Source organism: Ovis aries, chromosome 24 (assembly GCF_016772045.2).
Source record: "Ovis aries strain OAR_USU_Benz2616 breed Rambouillet chromosome 24, ARS-UI_Ramb_v3.0, whole genome shotgun sequence".
NCBI classification, from domain to species: domain Eukaryota; kingdom Metazoa; phylum Chordata; class Mammalia; order Artiodactyla; family Bovidae; genus Ovis; species Ovis aries.
Genome location: NC_056077.1, coordinates 5,781,152 through 5,803,101, shown reverse-complemented (window position 1 = coordinate 5,803,101; position 21,950 = coordinate 5,781,152). Strand labels below are relative to the sequence as shown.

At 44.7% G+C, this 21,950-nt stretch overlaps 1 protein-coding gene across 12 annotated transcripts in view; it reads right to left on the bottom strand.

Annotated features, from left to right (window-relative positions):
* RBFOX1 (RNA binding fox-1 homolog 1) overlaps nt 1–21,950 on the bottom strand; it is a 2,416,982-nt gene that overhangs the window by 1,389,457 nt on the left and 1,005,575 nt on the right. For all 12 annotated transcript variants that reach the window (XM_060406050.1, XM_060406058.1, XM_060406056.1 and 9 more), the window contains exon 5: nt 19,473–19,535. In XM_060406050.1, the coding sequence (XP_060262033.1) occupies nt 19,473–19,535 (63 nt within the window). The remainder of the gene's footprint in view (nt 1–19,472; nt 19,536–21,950) is intronic.

Below are 21,950 nucleotides of genomic sequence, written 5' to 3'. Positions count from 1 at the left end.
ATTCCCTTCTCCAAGGGTCCTTCCTGACCCAGGGATCTAACCCAGGTCTCCTGTATTGCAGGTGGATTCTTTACCGTCTGAGTCACCAGGGAAGCCCGTTAATTAGCTATACTCCAGTACAAAAGAAAAAGTGTGATAAAAAAAATGTATCATAAGGCAGGTTATACGGTTTTATGATATATTTTTCATTTCTAACTGTTTTAAAATTTCAAATTCACTACATTTTTATTATGATTAAGAGGGGTGGTTAAGCAAACGTCAGTCTCCCTAGACACATTTACCAACGGCACATCTCAACAACTTCCTCCCCTCCCTGGCTCTGTTCTCTGATCAAGCATCTGCTTAGAGAGACTCAGGAAGAACACAGCAGCACACAGTGCCAAGACCTTCCACCTGGGACCCATCCACATTCAGAAATGAGAGCAGCAGCTTCAAAGCCGCCGCATTCCATTCTAAATCGCCTTTCCCCAGGATGAATGGAATCAAGTCTGCCCTGTGTGTTGAACGATATAATCTGCAGCAGAAGCCAATAACATAAATTGATTAAACCCCATCAAACAGTATTCCCTAAACAACTCTTCCTACAATGAAACCATTGTGTTGAAAAGGAATTGGGTTAGAAATACTAATAGGTATCCCCAAGTAAACCATAGCATCCTCGTGGGGCTCTAAGATGCCATCGCTCCCCTCTGCTTGACAGTTGTAATGAAATGAAATCATCTTAATATTGAGGCACCAAGTCAAGTGGACACAGTCTCCAGAAGCAAACAGCACCCCCTGTCTCTGACCACAAGGGAAGATGCCCTGTCTCAGGTAGGATGGTGATACTTGGCTCGAGTACTACTATCCTCCCCCGACTCCTGTACACCTGGAAGACATTGCTAATCCATCACAGCACCTGCCTGCTGAGCTCAGATGCCTTCTCCTCAGCAAAACTACAGGAAGCCTCTCTTCATCAGACCTGGCAAGCGAGAAGAAATCTATGTGCCCGCCCTCTGTCTAAAGTTTGATTTCACTAAGCCTAGATACGAATCTCCCTACAAGTCAATCCAGATACTCAGATTCGAGAGTGCCAAAATCCATGGGATGTTGAGCCTTACTTCTCAGTAGAGCACGACCACTCTGGCCTATTCAGTTGACTGTTACTAAAACAACTTGTCTCGAGTGGCGGATGAGTTCTCCTTGTCCTGCTCAGCTCCGTGAGCCAGGTTTTTCAATAACCCTAAAGTAATACTTGCATTTCCTCTCCAAGTTCTTATTTCCTTCTTTAATCAAGGCAAATCTATTCAACTGTTAAAATCCATCTCTAGAAAAATCCTTCTGAGTCCAACCATTCCATTTCCGACCCCATCACTGTAAAGATAAAAGTAATTTTAATTCACTTAAATTGTTCTTTAACCCTCAGGGTATAAAGTAGTTATGTCCTTCTGATGGTTAATGAAAGGTGGTTTTCTTTTCTTTTGCCAGTAAATGAGGAGATAGAGAATCATCTAGTGATATGATAAATCACTTTTCTATTAATTGGTAAATAATGAAACTGTCAGGTGATATGCAGGTTCCTAAGAAAAATGCTCTGTGATTCTAAGCATTTATTTATAAAATGTGTTTTAGAAATCAAGTTATAATGCCTATGAGATATGTTTAAATATACATCACCAATCTTAAACTTAATGAACACTATTTCAAAAATTCAACTGAATAAACATTAACAATTTTATTGGCTTTATCCAACAATTCATGAATTGGACAGCATTCAATCAAGCAGACAGAAAGGAGCTCTGAAAAGCTGTACAAGATGAAAGATTTTTATAGGCAGAAGGGAGCTGGAACAAGGCAGCTATATTCGGCAAAAAAGGGATTGTTTATTGCAAGGTTATTTTCCTTTAGGGGATAGCAGTCTATTGGGCAGATAACCAATGTTGATCAGGCAATTTCTGACTGACTTGTTTTAAGATTTTATTTCTGAGAAACCTGAAGCTTAGTATCAGTGACTTCTGTTGTCTTATTTTCAACACAGCATGTAAGAAAATATCTATATTTTTTTAAATAAAAACTTTAAGAGTATTCAGTTGTGTAGAAATTACGAGTGCATCCTACAGAGAGAATTCTGAAAACAAGAATGAAAAGCTAGCAAAGGGTGGGACAAATGATAGAAATGATTGTAAGGTAAAAGAGAAGTTAGGATGATAAGGAGAAATGTTTAAAAAGGAACTGAATTCACCAAAAGACTAGAAATGGAGAAATCTTGTGTATCAGATTCAAAAAACCAAAACAAAACAAAAAAAACCTTCAACATGCAAGATGTACGGGAAAGATGTATTAGGATCCTGAGAATGTCAGTGTAAAACACGGATGTCAGAAATGGAATATAACGAAGACTTCAGTATGATTTCAGCTACTAAGATCTACTATTAGTAGAAAGGCCCATGCTTTGCAAAACGGCAGCTAATATAAAACTTGCATAAGCCCCATACCTTTGATGTAATGGAGAGAAGTGTGCACCGTCAGGAAAATCTTCGTTGCTGTTGTGCGGTCGCCAAGTCACGTTCAAGTCTTTGCGACTCCATGGACTACAGCATGCCAGGCTTCCCTGTCTTTTGCTATTTCCCAGAGTTTGCTTAAATTCATGTCCACTGAGTTGGTGATGCCATTCAGCCATGTCATCCCCTGTCATTGCTTTCTCCTCCTGCCCTCAATCTTTCCCAGCGTCAGAGTCTTATCCAGTGGGTCAACTCTTCACCATCAGATGGCCAAACTATTGGAGTTTTAGCCTCAGCTTCATCTTTAGCTTCATCAGTCCTTCCAATGAATATTCAAGGTTGATTTCCTTTAGGATTGACTGGCTTGATCTCCTTGTAGTCCAAGTGGCTCTTAAGAGTCTTTGCCAACACCACAATTCAAAAGCACCCATACTTCAGCTCTCAGCCTTCTTTATGGTCGAACTCTCACATCCATACATGGAAAAACCACAGCTTCGATTATGCAGAACTTTGTAGGCAAAGTGACGTCTCTGCTTTTTAAAACGCTATCTAGATTAGTCATAGCTTTCCTTCCAAAGAGCAAGTGTCTTTGAATATTATGACTGCAGTCACCATCCACAGTGATTTTGGAGCCCAAGAAAAGAAAAACCATCACTGCTTCCAGTTGTTTTTTTTTCCCCTTCTATTTGCTATGATGTGATGGGACTGGATGCCTTATCTTTATGGTTTTTTCAACACCTATTTAGTTTTCTAGTCCATGTCAAGGTTTATGCTGACTTACTCTACTCTAAACATGTAGATATTTAAAATAATTTGCTAAAATAGTAGACTTTAAAAAAGTCTAGTGAAGGGCATTTTGTTCACTTGCCTACATGGCACAATACCACCAGTGTAGCCCTGAAGAACCCTAACCAACCTGTGTGTGTGTGTGTGTGTGTGTGTGTGTGCAGTCTGTGTGTGTCTCTGCGCATGCAATGGCATTCCATGATGTCCTATGAACATTTCATAAAGGAGAGATTTGATGTTCAGAGAGGTTAAGTAAATTAATCATAGTCACAGAGTCATATAGTCAAAGCTGTAACAGTGCTACCTATTAATACAGCTTATAATTGCTACTCAGCCTTTCTAATATATGCTTGAAGCATCCTCCTGTTTTGAAATCGTGACTTCCCATGGAGAATATAAAGACTTATTTATGTCCTGCTATTATTTTCCCCTTTGTTTGGCTAAAATGCCTCACACAGTGACAGGTACATAATAAGCACTCAGTAAATTCACATTGATTGAATTTAGCTCTTCCCGCCTCATACGCTGCCGTAAAAGTCTCTTAATGTTGCTTTCATTTTCATAGCTATGGATTCAATTATTCTTCCTCAAATCTGAAAGGAAACCGGTCACCCCTCCTCCTAGGCATCCACATATTAGTGGTGTCTTCAGTCTTCTTCCATTTACATCTGGCTAAACCAATTACCTCCCACCACCTCACATCCCACTGGTGCTCCACAAACTGCTGAGACGGCTGAGCTCCTGCAGGCGTGCCTGGTATCTGTTCAGCAGTCCGCTGTAACACAGGTGACAGAATGATTAAGAATGTCAGCCCTCAGCGCATGAGGAACTTATGTAAAAGCAAATGGTGTCATCCGAGGTAAACAGCAGCAAAGGGAAACGAGGGAGCCCACAGGGCTGCCTCCAAGCAAACTTTAATAGGTAAGAAAGAGCTATCTGCCTATTCCTGGAGCAATACAGAAAATCACAAAACAAAACAAAAACAGCCTTGTGGCTTCTATAGGGCTTAGAACACAGTGGCACTGCTCACTGATGCACTGAAAAATGAGCAAGAGGATTTTACGCAACATGGAACAGACGATGGTGATGGCTGGGCGATGGCTGGATGGATGAAGTAAGGATGGATGGACGGTATGGCGATGGATAGATGGAGGGAGGGGTGGATGGGTGGATGAAGGAAGGATGGATGGATGGTATGGTGGATGGATAGATGGAGGGAGGGGTGGGTGGGCGGATGAAGGATGGATGGATGGATGGAAGGATGGATGGATGGCATGGTGGATGGATAGATGGAGGGAGGGATGGGTGGGTGGATAAAGGAAGGAAGGATGGATGGATGGAAGGATGGATGGATGGTCTTGTGGATGAATGGATGGATGGATGGAGGCAGGTTGAGTGGATGGGTGGGTGGTAAATGGGAGGATGGGTAAATGGATGGAGGGGGGTTAAGTGGGCGGGCAGGTGGGTGGTGGATGGGTGGACAGATAGATGAATTGATACAGGGTTGAGTGGATGAGTGGGTAGGTGGATAGATGGATGGATGGATGGATGGATAGATGGATTGAGACAGGGTTGGGGGGATGAGTGGGTGGATGGATGGATGGATGGATAGATGGACTGAGACAGGGTTGGGGGGATGAGTGGGTGGATGGATGGATGGATGGATGGATACATGGGTTGAGACAGGGTTGGGGGGATGAGTGGATGGATGGAGGGATGAAGGGTAGGTAGATGAAGGAAGGATGGACGGATAGGATGGGTGGTATGGTAGTCGAGTAGATGGATGGATGGAGGGAGACAGAGAGGTTGGGGGGATGTGTGGGTGGGTGGATGAATGGATGGATAGACGCACCCATACCTACATAGACAGGCAAATAGGTAGACAAGCAAGTAGAGAGGATCCTTGACATTTTTCTCACGCCACAGCCACAACCCCACAGCAAGCCAATGTCAGCTCTCTCTCTGACTATTCTAACATACCTCGTGTCTGCTATCCTCGCTTCCACTTTGCCTCCATCCAAGACAACTTCAATACCGTAGAAATATTTTTAAAAGCACAAGTATGATCATGTTCCTTCCTTTCCAGATCTTTTAATGGCTGATCCTGGCACTTAGAATAAAACCTGAAATCTGTACTTTGATGGATCTCTCTCCCTGTCCACTCATCCAATACTATCAAATGCCCCCATTATAGCACTCCCTTCCCACATCTTCTTTTAATTCTTCAAAAGTCCTAACTGTCTTGCCCTACCTACCCAGAGACTTTTCCCTAGAATGTTTCAACTTGAATATCAATTCCTTGATCTCAAATTAAGTTACCATACTCTGCACCTGTGTGTGTGCTTAGCTGCTCAGACCTGCCCAACTCTTTGCGACCCCAGGGACTGAAACCCACCAGGCTCCTCTGTCCGTGGAATTTTCCAGAGAGTAATATTAGAGTGGGTTGCCATTTCCTACTCCAAGGGATCATCCCTGATGAGGGATCAAACCTTTGTCTCCTGCATCTCCGGCACTGGCAGGAGGATTCTCTACCACTGAGTCACCTGGGAAGCCCACCACATTCTGCCCAGGTTCTTATAACATGCTGTGTATTTACCTCACAGAATATATGTTGATTTGTATGACTGTTTGTCTAATATTTGCTTCTTCTGGAGAACTATAATCCCCAAGGATTTGGGAACGTGCCTGTCTTGTTTATCACTCTGTCCCCAGCAGCTAGAACCATGCCTGGCATAGAAGGGGATTCAATGCGTATTTGTCCAGGGCATGAAAGCAAGGCTGTAGCTGCCTGCCAGATACAGTGAGAGGGCAATTCCTATTGGGAAGAGACAAGGACGAGGATCACAGGGACAGTGGGGAACCAGTTCTGACGCCTCACCTTTGACCACATCCCTGATCAAAGCTCTCACAGGGAGGATGGAGGGCTTGACACGTACCGTACCATCCGCAGCTCTGAGCTCAGCACCGTGAGGACTGCTGAAGAAGGATGCAAAGATGTACAAGCCTTCTCAGGAGCTCTGTGCAGGGGTGGCACTGCTTGGCTGTTCAAAGTCACGTTTGCAGAGTCAGCCTTAAGAAAAGAGCTTGTAACTGGACCTGAGACAGCGGCCACCATGTGGAAGCGGGACCCTGTGCTCTGAATAACAAGGTCTTTTTTACTTTAGACTGAGATAGACATAATCTTTCTTCACTTCCTCAGTCTCATAATTCTGTATTAAAATAACTGTGAACACACCTATGAATATTCATAGTGTTAAACTATATACATGTACACGCGTGCTGAGTCTTGTTTGACGCTTTTGCAAGCCCATGGACGGTAGCCCACTAGGTTCCTCTGTCCATGGGATTATCCAGGCAAGAATACTGGTTTGGGTTGCCATTTCCTTCTCCAGGAGATCTTCCCACCCCAGGGACTGAACCCCTGTATACCACTGTCTACCCATTCTCCAACATTGCAGGCTAACTCTTTATCCACATGTATATTATACACATGTGGTGGTGGTTTAGTCAATAAGTCATGTCTGACTCTTGCGACCCCATGGACTGTCACCTGGCAGGGTCCTCTGTCCATGGGATTTCCCAGGCAAGCATATGATTGTATAAAAGCCAATTCACTGGAAAAGACCCTGATGCTGGGAAAGATTGAGGGCAGGAGGTGACAGAGGATGAGATGATTGGATGGCATCACTGACTCAATGGACATGAGTTTGAGCAAGCTCCAGGAGATAGTGAAGGACAAGGAAGCCTGGCCTGCTGCAGCCCATGGGACAGAAAAGAGTCGATGCAACTGAGAGACTGAACAAAAACAACAAGTACTACATATAAAATCTCAAAGGGACAATTCAGTTCCTTGCGGGTCAGTCCTTCACCTTTTTTTTTTTTTTTAATTGTTGTTCTCAGCACTGAACTTCAGTTGCAACCCAGTGAAAACATTGATGGGAGAATCAAGCCACTTTGGGTCTACAGTAAATCCCCTCCATACAAGTTCCATTCCAAGAGCATGTTCATGAGTCAAATGTGCTTGTAAGTCCACAAAGGTAGCCTACTTACTCAGCTAACACAATCAGCTACATAGTACTGTACTGTAATAGGTTTATAATACTTTTCACACAAATAGCACATCAACAAATGCAAGAAAGAAAGAAAACATTTTCAATCTCATAGGACGGTACGTTGAAAAGTACAGTAGCATAGTACAGCAGCTGGCATCCAGGGGCTGGCATCAAGTGAACAGGCAAGAAGAGGTACGGACTGGGGCAGGGAGAGAAGGCGGGAGATGGGAGAGCTGACGGGTCACCAGCAATAGGAGATGGAGGACAAGCTGCTCTTTTGCTCACATCTGGCGTTGATGGCATAGGTTTTGGTTCCTTGCTGGAATGAGACGCATGTTCATATCTTTGGAAGTTCTCAACTTGAGGATTTATATGTAGGGGACTTACTGTACAAGCATGTTGAGCAACACAAGGACTTAGGCCTGGGGCTCTAGGTGGACCTACTTGCCTCAACTATCAAGACTCTCTATTCAATGCAACGTCCCTGGTAACCACAGACCATGCGTCAGTTTCCATGTTCACCGTGTAGCATACATCACGTTTCTCATTCTTTCTTTGCATGGAGAGGAAGAGGAAGAGAAAGGAAAGCTCCACAAAATTTTATCTTTAATCATACCAGTCATCAATGTCACCTACACTATAGAGAATAAAAAAAAAACCTAGATGCTCCAGGAGATGGTGAAAGACAGGCAAGCTGGGGGTGCTGCAGTCCATGAGGTCGCAAAGAGTCAGACACAACTTAGAGACTGAACAACAGGAATAAGGTATTACTGAGATATTCAGGCGCCACAAGCCTCCAACCTCTGTTGCAGCCAAAACTCCTTGCCACGATTTCTTGACTAAAATCCTCAGCCCTGTTTGCACTTTGGATCCAGGGTCCTACCCACAGAAAGGACTTAGTATACAGTGGTCAAGAGTGTGGACTCCAGAGTTGAGATGGCCAGAGTCCAGCCCAGCCCCTCCACTTTCTGACCCTCTGAGTATGAGCAGCCCACGTAACCCATTCAAGGGTCGGTTTCCCCATCTGCAAAACTGCAGGCATTAGCAGGACCCATCTCACAGGTCCTCCTGTGGATGGAAGAAGGCACAGCGCTTCGTGCTCAAAGCTTAGCCCAAGGCCTGGTGTGGGGGCAGATATCTTGCACCCATTGCCATCTTTGGAATGGCTGAGGACAACATCGGTTCTGCTCGGCACGGACCCAGACAGGAACGCATCACTTCAGGAAACGTCTATATAAAGCTCACTCTCAGAAACTTTTTTTTTTTTTTTAATTTGGCTGCACAGTGCAGTAGGCAGGCTCTTAGTTCCCTGACCAGGGATTGAACCTGTGCCCCCTGCATTGGGAGCCTGGAGTCTTAACCATTGGACTACCAGGGAAGACCCTCAAAAGCATTTTAAATGTAAGTGTTTGGAAGCGAAAGGTTAGTTTCACTCTTGGGAGTCACCGAACAGGCACACAGAGTGAACGATTGGATTATGACAAGGCAAACGACTTCACACTGATCTCTAGTCTGGGCCACATGAGGGCCCTCCCCTCAAATGTGGTCGCATCCCCACCCACTTGCTGGTTCTGTCCGCTGCCTCAGTTCTTCCATCTTCTTGCCCTTCAGAACCACAACAAGGTCACCCCCAACTGAAACAGAGCAATGTTTTCATTTTTGTTTCAATTTACTTTTTTTTTCTTCCTATCTCTTTCTTTATTTAGATTTCTGGTCATGCTGTGCAGCATGTGGGATCATAGTTCCTTACCCAGGGATCAAACCCGTTACCCCCTGCTTTGGTAGCACAGAGTCTTAACCACTGGTCAACCAGGGAAGTCCCAACAGAACGGAGTTTTTGCTACTCTCTTCTGCTGAGCTGACTGCCGCCAAGATTCTGTTCTCAGCATCCTATTCTCCATCCCAGTGGCTTTCCCCAAGCAGATGCCCTCTCCTCCCCAAAAGGAATCTGCATTTAATCTTCACAAGAAACCTTTGGCCTGTGACTGTTTTCCTCATTATCGAAGAGGACATTGGGGCTGAGAAAAGTTACATAACTTTCCCAAACTTGCAGGACTGATAAATAGAGAGCCAAGATTTGAATCCCCATTTATTTGTCTTAAAGTCTGTGTTTTCCCCTCCAGGACCGCTGCTTCCTTTGCCTGAATCTAAATGAACCTAGATGACTAGATGTAACCCACTGTGTCTACGGAGCATGCACAGCCAAAAGGCTCACTGCTTCTTTAGCTAGAAGTGTGCAATTTTTATGAATTTCTACCGACAGAATTTTTCAGAGGATACCGTAGTGGATGGCTCATAAACTTAGCCTGAGAACACAATGCATACAACTGAGTTCTCATAAATGAATTTATAGATATAACAAGGATGCCTGGGACTGGTGCTGGAGAAGACCCTTGAGAGTGTCATGGATGGCAAGGAGATCAAACCAGTCCATTCTAAAGGAGAGCAACTCTGAATATTCATTGGAAGGACTGATGCTGAAGCTGAAACGCTAATACTCTGGCCACCTGATGTGAAGAGCCCACTCGTTGGGAAAGACTCTGATGCTGGGAAAGATTGAGGTCAGGAGAAGGGGATGACAGAGGATGAGAGGGTTGGATGGCATCACCAATTCAATGCACATGCATTTGAGCACACTTTGGGAGATAGTGAAGGACAGGGGAGCCTGGCGTGCTTCAGTCCATGGGGCTGCAAAGAGTCGGACATGACTGAGCGATTGAACAACACACGTGGGACTGGAGAACATGAGACCCCCAATACACTGAGTCTATAAACCCTTCTCAAGACACAGCATGACATTCAACTCAGATCAAAGGGAAAGCTTCTTTCCCTTTGACACTAGACGCATTCCCTGAGACCCTAGTCTCAGAACTGGAGTCTTGTGCCAGAATCCAGGGATCCTGAAGCTCCATCTTCCTTAGGGCTTTGCTGTTTTGGGGACCAGTGGGTTATTCCCGATCTGACTCACATTTACCACTCCATTGCCTAGCTCCTCTTAAATATTATCTGAATTCTCTTTATTTTTAGGAGACAGTACTTTTTTAAAAAAATATTCATTTTTTGGCTGCATTGAGTCTTATTGTGACACACAGAATCTTTGATCTTCATTGTCGCATGCAAGATCTTTAGATGAAACATATGAACTCTTAGTTCTGGCAGGTGGGATCTAGTTCCCTGACCAGGGATTGAACTCCTGCACTGGGAGTTTGAAGTCTTAGCCACTAGCCCACCAGGGAACTCCCTGAATCTTCTTTATGGGCTAAGAAAACATAGGCAGTTAAGAGTAGAAAACTTAAAATACAGTGAGCTGATTGTAAATTAATTGTCCATTTGTATATAAATAAAAACAAGACCTTATGCACCCAAAGTGAAAAAGATGCTCTTATCCTTTGACTGTGTAAATTCCCCTCGGGGGTACATCCCCTGGAAGTTATCCCAGGAAGAAAACTCCATAGATCCTGAGTCATTAACTCTGACAATAATAGTGTTCGTGAAAAGAATGGGAACCTCCTAGATATTTCATAATAAGGAAGCAAGGCATCATTCTGTGGATATATCATGTCACCCTGAAGACAATGATCGTGGGCAGTGACTGAGCAACTGGAAAACAAACACTCAAGCTGAAACTTGAGGGAAGAGATCCGAACACTGGTTCACAGGCCCACACTGGACCACGAATCTGGACAAGGAATGACACTGAATCGTGGGAGAGCAATTGGACTGGTCTGCGGCAGCCACGTCTATGAGAAAAACCGGGGTGCAGGTCAATCCTGTTTCCTCATCATCTTCAGAGAGTTATTTGAACACTGAGTTTCAAATGGGCATAAAGAAGGTCAGGGAGAGCCTGGAACCTGTTTGGAAGCAGAAGGTGGGCCCTTGGAGCACAGCCCCTAGGTGAGAGAGCCTGGCTTTGCATGCAAGACATGGCGAGTCCCCTTCCTGGAGTCAGAGCCGCGCCGGCTGTGGTGAGCGATCATGCTCTCGGCCATCTGCTCCAGGGCCGTGAAGGCAGTGGTGTGTCCTCCCGCCTGGACGCCAGGGAGGACACTGATCACTAGTCAATCTGCTTGAAATTGCCTCCGATGATTAGTGTGTAATGACTCAGGTAGGTCACGGCCAGGGACGTTTCTGTTATTAATGCATTAGCAGCTGGAAACGGGCATTGATTCTGCAGAGGGAAGCTTAGAGACTTGGTGGGGAGAGCCCAGCCTTGTTCTGTGAAAACGGTCACTTCTGGGGAGCTGGGGGGCAGTGCCCTGCAAGAGCACTGCAGGTATAGGGTGAGAGAGGGCCAGAACAAAGACCAGCCAGCTCAAAAAGAAAAAAAAAAAAATGGCTTGGACAGATGGAAAAGAAGAATTTACCTACAATGGGGATAACTGTTGACCTTGCCCACATCTGAGATGAATCTAATCATATCGCTGTCTTCTGAGCCCAACATATATGTCTCTCTGTGACTGAATGGTTTAGGATAGTTAGTAGAACTTGGAATGTTTTACTGACTTAACTTTTATCATAAATTCAGGACCCCATGTCCTTCTGTTTGCTGCAATATCCCCAGTACCCGGCAAGAATCCAAGAGAATAATTTTCTATAGTTATCTGTTCATAAATGAATGAAGGAAGAGTCAGAGTGAGGGTTCACTTTATGCCACTCTGCTAAGACCTGAGCTGCAGTGTACAACAATACAGTTTTTCCAAGATGACTCATCCTCCTTAAAAATGGGGACTGAGGTCCAGTGAATTAACCAGCTTGCCAACATGTATATACTCATGCACACACACGTCAGTCAGTGAGAGGAGATGACTTCTCAGTTATGCCATGGTTCTGAATAACAAAAATGGTAATCACGGTTATCATTTATTTAGTGCTGACTATATGCCAGGCACAGAGTTGGGGTTTCCATATTCCCATTACCCAAAGAAGAAATCCCTGGTTAACTTTCTTTAAGCTAACATCGATCAGACATTCTTAAACATAATTTTTCAATGAGTCAAGAATCTTCATTTGTCGGAATTAATTACTTGGGTTCCAAAGAAACTAGCCGCATATTTAAAACACTGTTCTGGCTACCAGCACTTGGAGAAAGTTTATCCTTCTGTGGAGCCTGCCAAAAGTTGAAAAAATCTATAGCTTCCTCCATTCCAAGAAACCACATTCCTTGTTGCTGTAACTCACTAACCAGCCATTTTACTGAAATTTTTGTTTGTCCTTTGCGATTTCCAGCCATTAACACAGGTTCACGAATACAATGTTGAATAGAAACAGCAAGTAGATCTAATCTTTAGCTTAAGTGAAGGGATTTAGCAGAAATCCCGAGTCATTGTTTTCCTTGGTCATTCAGCTGGGAACTGATGAATAATCAGGATGAATACCAAGATTTTGCCTCTTACGTGTTCAAGCCAGTATGAGAGGCTGCAGGCAAAATCTGCTTTTCTTTCTTCTAATTCTCTAAAGCAATCTCTGTGTGTGGATCAAACTTTATCAGTATCAACTTACTGTGTATGTGTGTTAGTCACTCAGTCGTGTCCAACTCTTTGTGACCCTATGGACTGTAGCCCGCCGGGCTCCTCTGTCCATGGGATTCTCCAGGCAAGAACACTGGAGTGGGTTGCCATGCCCTCCTCCAAGGGATCTTCCCAACCCAGGGATTGAACCCAGGTCTACTGCACTGCAGGCAGATTCTTTACCATCTGAGCCACCAGGGAAGCCCTATCAATTTATTAATACAGAAAACAGAAGGCAGAATATCAGAACTGCATTAGTCCCCAACGCGTCTGGTACATTTTCTTTCTTGTCCAGGAGACAAGAGGCTCATTTCTGCCCACAGGTCGGGGCGTGAAGAACCGCTGCTGGTCATAACTCAACAATCTCGGCCTTGCTGAGATAATGATACCCTTGCTCAGCCTTCTCTTCTGTGGCCTAGTTTCTGCCTTCCATGTTTGTTTACTGAATTCCAACTTGGAAGGGGCCTTAGTTACAGACGGAATGAGTGAATGAAAGTCGCTCAGTCATGTCTGACTCTTTGTGACCCCGTGGACTGTCACCAGACAGGCTCCTCTGTCCATGGAATTCTCCAAGCAAGAATACTGGAGTAGGTATCCATTCCCTTCTCCAGGGGATTTTCCTGATGCAAGGGCGGAACCCAGATCTCCCACACTGCAGGCAGATTCTTCACTGTCTGAGGCATCAAGGAAGCCCAGGTCCAGACTACTGGAGTTCAATTCCTTGCTGTTATGATTACAATTTTTAATGAGGAAACTTAAATTTGGTCAAATGTATTGTTAAGAATCACATGGGTGGGACTTCCCTAGTGGCTCAGTGGTAAAGAAGCCATCCACCAATCCAGGAGACATGGGTTCACTCCCTTGCCCCGGAAGATCCCACATGCCACGGAGCAACTAAGCCTGTGCACCACAGCCCGTGTTCTGCAGCTCATGCTCTGCAACAAGAGAAGCCACCTCAACGAGCAGCCCACACTCCATAACTAGAGAGCAGTTCCCCGTCACTGGAACTAGAGCAGCCCAGGCAGCAGTGAAGACCCAGCACAGCCAAAAAGGGGGGAAGAGGACTCACACAGTCGATTAATAACGCTGGGACATGAGTCTAGCTCTCCTGCTGTTTCAGAGATTGATCTTGAATGAGACAGGGCATAGAGGTGGATTGTAAGGGATTAGGAATGTCAGAAGAATGATTCAAAGTACAAAGAGTGTGATCATCTTTCATACCCTCAGTCTATGCAGCTCAATAATTCTTTCAAAATAGATGTGTGTCTCTCATTTGAGAGGTGTTAGGGATATAGGATATAGCAGTGGGTAAGGCAGACACAAACCATACCTTCTATATCCTCCGGCCCAATGGAGGAGACAGACAACACACAAGTGATAAACAGGATAAACAGGGGTCATGATGAGCACCATGGTAGAAATGATGGAGAAGCACAAGCCAGGTAACCCGGCAGGCTTCTCTTCTCTATCCATGGTCCTGAAATTCTACCCTCACACAAGTCTTCCTAATAACTTTCACTCTTTCTTATCTTCCCCTGCTTGAACAATACGGGAGCAGAAGGAAATGCTTGTCTTCTTGTATTTCTCTCCCTACATTCTCCTTTCTCACCTCTCATTTCCATATACTCATTAAATCAAAAATATCCCCTGGATTCCTACTCCCAGTCCTGCAGAGGGGAGACAGGGAGAGAAGGAAGAATGCCTTAGGCTTCTGCTAGGCAGCAGCTCAAGAGAGACGAGAGACCCACGTGTGAGATGTGTGAACAAGGGTGTCTGGTGGTAGCAGCTGGTTGGCCAAGTGACAATGAAAGTGAGAAGGTCAGTGAGCATCTTTTTCTTTGCCCTCTAGACCACTGGACTCCAAATAACTGGCGTGACACCCTCCTGAGGTCTGGACATGGATGAGATTGATGCTCTTGTGTTGTCCTGTTCTTGCTCTCCCTTCCCTCTTGAATTCTCAATAATGCTCGCCCTCTCCCACCCTCAGTCAGGCTGCTGACTTCTTTAACTCAAAAGAATTCCATCTCCCCGGGTAATCATCATTGCTCCTTCTCTTCCTGTTCACCCTTGCACTGTTCTCCTCTTGTCTGCTCCACTGAGCTCCAGATTCTAAAAATAAGATCACGGGGGTCACGCTTCTACACTGAAAAGAGACTTAGTATTTTCTTTCTCCTACAAAAGGGAATCAAGGAACTCAAGTAAATGGGAGAAAACTTCCTTCATCAGGAGGGTCTTCACAGAGATCATAACAGAAGTTTCTATATTAAGAGCACAAGGAAGAGACCAAGGATTGCAAATGCATGATGTTGGGAAATAAACATATTTAGAACTCAAGAGATCATCTTGCCCAATTGGAACAGACGGTATTTAGGGATCCTCTGAGAGATGGCCGGGTGTTTGGTAGGAACTAGCTTTTTGAACAAGATGATATTCATGCTTCAGGAATGTTATTCCTTCCATAAATAGAATAGAATCCAGAGGAAAGGTGGCTTCAGGCATGAGGACCAGTTAGGAAGGCAGCCATGTAAAGAAGGACTTTGTGCAGTGTGTGCCAACAAGAGGGTATGGAAGCGAGGCTTTTAGAAGGCCCAGATCAAACACTCGTCTCTCTCTTGGTGGTGGATGAGGAGGAAGACAAAGTCAGAGATGGCTAAAGCTTGAGAGTGGGGTCCCTGGGAGGAGAATGGTATCCATAGGTGAGTGAGTGGGGTCCGGTCTGATTTTCACGTTGGGAATTTGGAGTCAGAAAGGACAGCCAAAAGTAAGTGGAGAGACACAGCAGTCTGTGCTGCACATGGCCCTAGAGCCCAGTGTCGGATCTGAAGCCAAGTGTTCTGGGCCCAGCAGCAGACAAGGCAGAGGCAGACGCTTGGAAGAAGAATACTCAGCGAAAGGTGAGGACAAAAATCAGCATCAGGGTGAGCCGGACTGTTCTCTAGCCTAAGGTCAGTTCTGTCATCCTCACTTATACAACACTCCAGCAGAAGATGAGACGCACTCATGGTATCTGTTCATCCCCCCATTACTCCATGTCTTCACCCATCACTCTACCCAACAAGTACTGATTGTCTATTATGGGCATGACTACAGTCGCCACTGTGAATATAACCAGAGCTTATACATTATTTGGACTTCCGAGGTGGCCCTGGTGGTAAAGAACCTGCCTGCCAAAGCAGGAGATGTAAGAGATGTGCATTCGACCCGTGTAGGTCAGGAGGATCCCCTAGGGGAGGGCAGCCCACTCCAGTATCCTTGACTGGAGAATCCCCATGGACAGAGGAGCCTGGTGGGCTACAGTCCATAGGGTCTCAAAGAGCTGGACACAACTGAAGTTAGCACACACGTATATTATTTAATGACCAGCATGAGTCAGACACCCACCAGTTAGAATGGACACATGTCAGGGCACCAGAGGACCAGGCAGGAAGATCATTAACCCTTTAGCTCTGGATCAAGGGTCCGTGTTGGGGGGATAAGGCATATGGAATTGCAGGGGTGAAAGATGCTTAAGAGTTTGGGACAGCAGGAGCTGACCAGCCCACATCCACACTGACTTATACCAGCTGATTATCAGCCTGAGTACAAGAATGGATAACTCAGACTTTGTCCCTGTATTCGGAGGACCTCTGGTCTACAGATGCCCCACCCAGCATGGTAGGCTGTTACTAGCCACAGCATGCTGCTTAAACTTCATTTGATTAAAAACAAATAAAACTGCAGGCTCAGTTCCTCAGCAGCACTAGTGTTGATGGGCACAGGTGAAGGGCTCGATGGCAAGACCCAGCTGGTGGTTACCGTGCTGCGCGGCACAGATAAAGACTATCCTATAATCACAGGAAGTTCTACTGGATGGCACTGGACTAAAGAAAAAGACAAACGTGACAGTAACTTTTGCTCAACGAATGAATGAGTTTTAATTCTGATACAGCATGTCATGAAAGCACAATCCGACAAAAGACAGAGGTCGAAGGAAGGCTTCCACCAGAAGTTAAATTTAAAAGTTGGAAGACAGTGAAATCTACTCAAAGTTACGTGGCAGCCTGGATGGGAACGGGGTTTAGGGGAGAATGGATACATGCGTATGTATGGCTGAGTCCCTTCACGGTCCACCTGGAACTATCACACCGTCGTTAATCAGCTGTTCTCCAAAATAAAAGAAAATGTTGTTAAAATTTGTTTAAATAAAAAGATAAAAGTTGTAAGAAATTACTCGGAGGCTGAAGATCAACCGCTGACGGTGCTACAATCAGCTTTATGCAGTGTTCCTTCTAGATGCAGCTCATAAAGGGATGTGGGAACCAGATGCCTACACAGACATAGGGTCATGTGAGCTGATGGTGCTACACAGACGCAGGGTCATGTGAGCTAACCCCCTGCCTCATGTACATTGGCCAATCTGTGTCCTAAGGTTAATACAGGTGGGGAATTCGGGGAAAAAATAAACAATGAGCGATCACCAAACTTTGGAAGCAGGAAATGGACACTGATTTTCTGAAGCCAACGATATCCAACCCTGTCTCAGCCTAAAATAAGACATTAGCCGCTGCATCAGCCCAGGCATGGAGTTAGAGCTAAGAAAATTCCAACTGCAGCCATTGCTCCCTGTAAAATCCCATGAGAGGCTGGAGTGGTTTCCTGACCCCTGCAACGAGGTACCACACAAGGACCAGGCACATGGCCAAATGGACATGCCAGATCATCTCCTTTCCTGGCACCCAAGCAACCTCCCAGAATTCCACCTACATACTTGTGGGCCCTGGGAGCTGGCGGAGGTATCCACTGAGCCAGAGAAGCTATGATAACAAGAAGGCATCAGAATCTATCAGGCACGGAGGTTGGGCCACAGCTCTAAACATCCCCGATGAGAAGTTTTCCATTTCTTCCTTTTTAATTTTTTAAAAAAATTATCAGATATCTACACACTGGTTTGGAGCAGCAAATTAATATTTTTTTTTCCTCTTCTGACTGCAATTGTAGATATGAAAATACCATATCCATAGACAAATTAACATGAGTTTCTTACAACAGTGTGCTAATTATCTCAGGGACCAGAGACTCCCCCAGGTCAGAGTCTTCAGCCCCAATCTTGGAAAGGAACACGGGTTTCTTTCTGGGAAGCAGTAATTTGTATCGTGTTGAGAAGGTACAGAGAAAGGTGGAAGGGGCGTGCATGACTGGAAAACCCACACTCAACACCTTCCATCCCCCATTCCTCCCTGGCCTGCTCCTGCATCACCAAGAAGTCCAGAAGGACACTGCTTGAAACAGGAACAGCTAGGGTAACATACACACTTAACTTGGCAGCAAATAGATCGGAACAGACTGCATGCCAAACAGCCCTCTCCTTGTTTCGCTAACAAAATCTCCCCAGTTTTCAAGGGACGCTGTAGCCCGAACTTCAAAGGCATTAAAGGATAGATGTGGCATGTAGGGAATTAAACATGAAATTTCCTTTCTTATTGGGAACAAAAGCTGTGGGTCTAATCTCCTGTGTGATACAAGCTTTAGCTGATCAGGGTTACACTTAGTCATTCTGATGTGACGAGCGAGCGGCGAATACATCATCTTTCTTATTTCTTTCTTTCTCCTCCTCTTTCCCGGCTTCCTTCGCATATGCAAATGCCACAGCAGTAACAGGAGTCTTGCAACACCACTGAGGGCGAAAGAATTCTCTTTGATCAGCCTCTTCCAGGCCTGGAGTCCCACAGCCACCAATTTCTACCTGCCCCTTTATGATATTTGATGTATCAAATTAGTTTCCAGCACTCTCAGAAGTAGAATATACTAAGAAATTCTGAGACCTAGGAAGGAAGCTACATCTTGGAAAAAAATAAATATTTCTTTAAGTAAGCCTTTTTAAATTTTTATATTTATGGCTAAATTATTACAGATTTCTTCCGAACACAAGTGGCTCGCCGACAGAACTTAGGCAGAAGCAGGCTGATGGCAGAGACTTTATGGAGAATGCAGCGTCACCCCCACCACCACTCTGAATGCTAGCGTATCAGAAAAAAATAAGAGTTGGAGAAATTGGACAAAATACTGCTAACTTCACCAAAAATAAAGTCCTTGTGCGCAACGAGAAAGGCAGACGGCAGAAAGTGCTTACTTGCTAAAAACAAATGAAATTTCCAAAACATACCCCAGCATCTTAAAGTACAGAACTTCTTTTTCGCAGTCATTTTTATATAGGAGTAATACATTCTGGCTCAGAAAGAGCAAAAAGAACTGCTCTGCTCTGAAATGCCTCAAGAAATATATGGTCTCATTAACGTGTCTGCTTCCTGCCATTTCTTTTGACTTTGCAGGGTTCCAGTGACTGGGACAGGGGCATTAAGAAAAACTCAGGGAACAGAAAGAACACAGAAGCACATTTAATTTAACCCCCAGACAGTAATGGTAGGTTTAACCCATCACACCCTTCTCACGCTTCTCTGACATTCCTTCCGTTCTTTTTCAAGATACTATCCAGAAAAGCCTCTTCTCACCTCTGAACTGAATGTAGTGGCGCAAAAAAAGGAAGACACAAGCTGGCAGCAAACTGTTTGTGGGAACCCCAGGCCCGCAGAAGAGAGCTTTTCATCGCAAACACAATCAAAGCCATGGATGGCATTACATAATGACCGCTCGAAAGCAGATGCACTTACTGAATGCTGAGTCTGATCAGGGAAACTGTAAGTTCCGCTTGCATGAGTTCTCCGAGCAGTTTCCTAGGGAAAAAGAGAAGGGGAGACTTTAGTACCTAGGAACGTATTCCTGAATTGTGTCTGCATCTGTCTTGGTCATGCTAATATCTGGTTAACCGATAAAACAGGTAAACCCTAACAATGATAATGGTGATGAAGATGAAAAGGATAAAGATCAGAGCTTCAAATATTATGTTCATTGAATGCCTTCACACTCCAATCGGGAAGGCACTCCCAGTTTCTCTGTTTCAGGAGAGGAAACCAACGGTCAGACAGCTCAGTTGTACAAAGTACGCATATTGGTAGCGGAGCCTGGATTTGAACTTGGGAAACTGGGTAACAAATTTAGAACCATTCTGCTATGCTTCTAACCTCCACAGTGAACTCTGTTACAGGATGTCTTCAAGGAAAGATGGGCGGCTGATCTTTTAATGATCTTATTGTGGAATTTCCTGCATTGGAGTAGGCAGGATGAAGCCAACATTAAATTTCTTTTCAGTCTTAGAACTCAAAGATTCTGTAATGCTCAATTCCGTGACAGCAAGGGTTCCAAGTGACTTCATTTTACAATGAAGAAAACTGATATAAGGTATCCCATAAATAATATATTTTATAAACATGGCTATCATCACCTAATCAGAAGGAGCAAGATGCATTTTGATTAATATTTAAATAAACCAAATATCACCTGAACTGAAAATGGCCATTATAATATCATATAATTCAGTGAGTTTGGGGGAAAGGTCATCTTCAGCCAGAAAAATCAAGATTTACTAATCGATCTGAAAGATGTATATGGAGCCTTATATCAAAGAGAGGGGCTTCCCAGGTGGGACTACTGGTAAAGAACCTGCCTGCCAAAGCAGGGGACTCAAGAGACACAGGTTCAATCCTGGATCAGGAAGATTGCCCTGGAGTAGGTCATGGCAACCGACTCCAGTATTCTTGCCTGGAGAATCCCATGGACAGAGGGGCCTTGCGGGCTACGAGCCGGATACAACTGAAGCAACTTAGCACGCACACACAGATACAAAAAAGAGTTGGCCCTGAACTGCCCCCTCTCTGGAAGAAACTTAAGTAGCAGAGGTGGGACTGGTTTGCAGTGTCCTAGAAGCCTGACCCAATGCTCTTTCAACTACTCCTACAAAGTAGTTCTATAACTTATACCCAGACTCAATGCAATTCACACATTTCAGAGCTCAATGATGCACATTATTTACAAACATATATTTAAAATATATGCTTCCCCTTTGTAAATATGCTGAGCCATTTTTCTAACTTCACATTTAGTGAGTCCACTGACGTTGATAAATCAGAACATCTGATAACATCAAGAGGCTCCGAAATATTGCAAAGAGAGAGACCAGTGTTTGGAGAATTCTGATGGTACAGACAGCTGTGAAGGGTGAGTATGGTGGGAAAAGTGTTTATCCATCTGTAACTGAAAAGGACTCAATGGGATCTCCAAGGATACACACCCTCCACGTTCACTGCCTGCCGTTCATTTGTAGAAAAGCTCTGGTCTCCCAAGTATCCCCTGAGTCATAAAAACTTGGCTTAAGAATTGATGATTGAAAAGATATAAACATGGTGAGATCAAGGTGGAATTGGGCCAGGAGAATATAAGCAATTTAAATAGTAAATTAATCATATAGCAGTCATAGAATCTTTAGTTCCTCCCTGAAGTACCTGCTGCTGCTAAGTCACTCCAGTTGTGTCCGACTTTGTGCAACCCCATAGATGACAGCCCACCAGGCTCCTCTGTCCATGAGTTTCTCCAGGCAAGAATACTGGAGTGGGTTGCCATTTCTTTCTCCAATGCATGCATGCGTGCTAAGTTGCTTCAGTTGTGTCTGACTCTGTGCGACCCTATGGACAGCAGCCCACCAGGCTCCTCTGTCCACAAGATTCTCCAGGCAAGAACACTGGAGTGGGTTGCCAGTTCCTTCTCCACTGAAGTACCTAGATAATTGTATCTAACGCCCATTCCTAAGTTGTTTTACAGATATTAAGACCCCCACCAAATGGACAAACTTAACTACCCAATGATCATGAGTATGCACCCCCAGAGCAGCTGGAGCCTGAGAATTGATAATGTTAACCCCAGTGGCACAGCCCTGATACCTCACCATCAATCAGGGTGTGTGCACAAGCTGGTCACACACCCTGAGACTTCTTTGCCTCGCCTTACTCATACCCTTAAAAAGTCTTTCCTGAAACCCATAAGGGGAGTTTGGGTTTTCTGAGCATTAGCTGCTCTGGATTCCTTGTCCGGTGCCCACAACGGATGCTGCTCTTTCCTTCAGCACAGCCCCGTGTCAGAAGATTGGCTTTGCTGTGAGCGGGAGAGTGGGCTGAAGTTTGGTTCAGTAACACATCCATTCAGTCATCCTCCATCCTCCCTTCCTTCATTCAAGCCTCATTCCTTCCTTCCTTCCA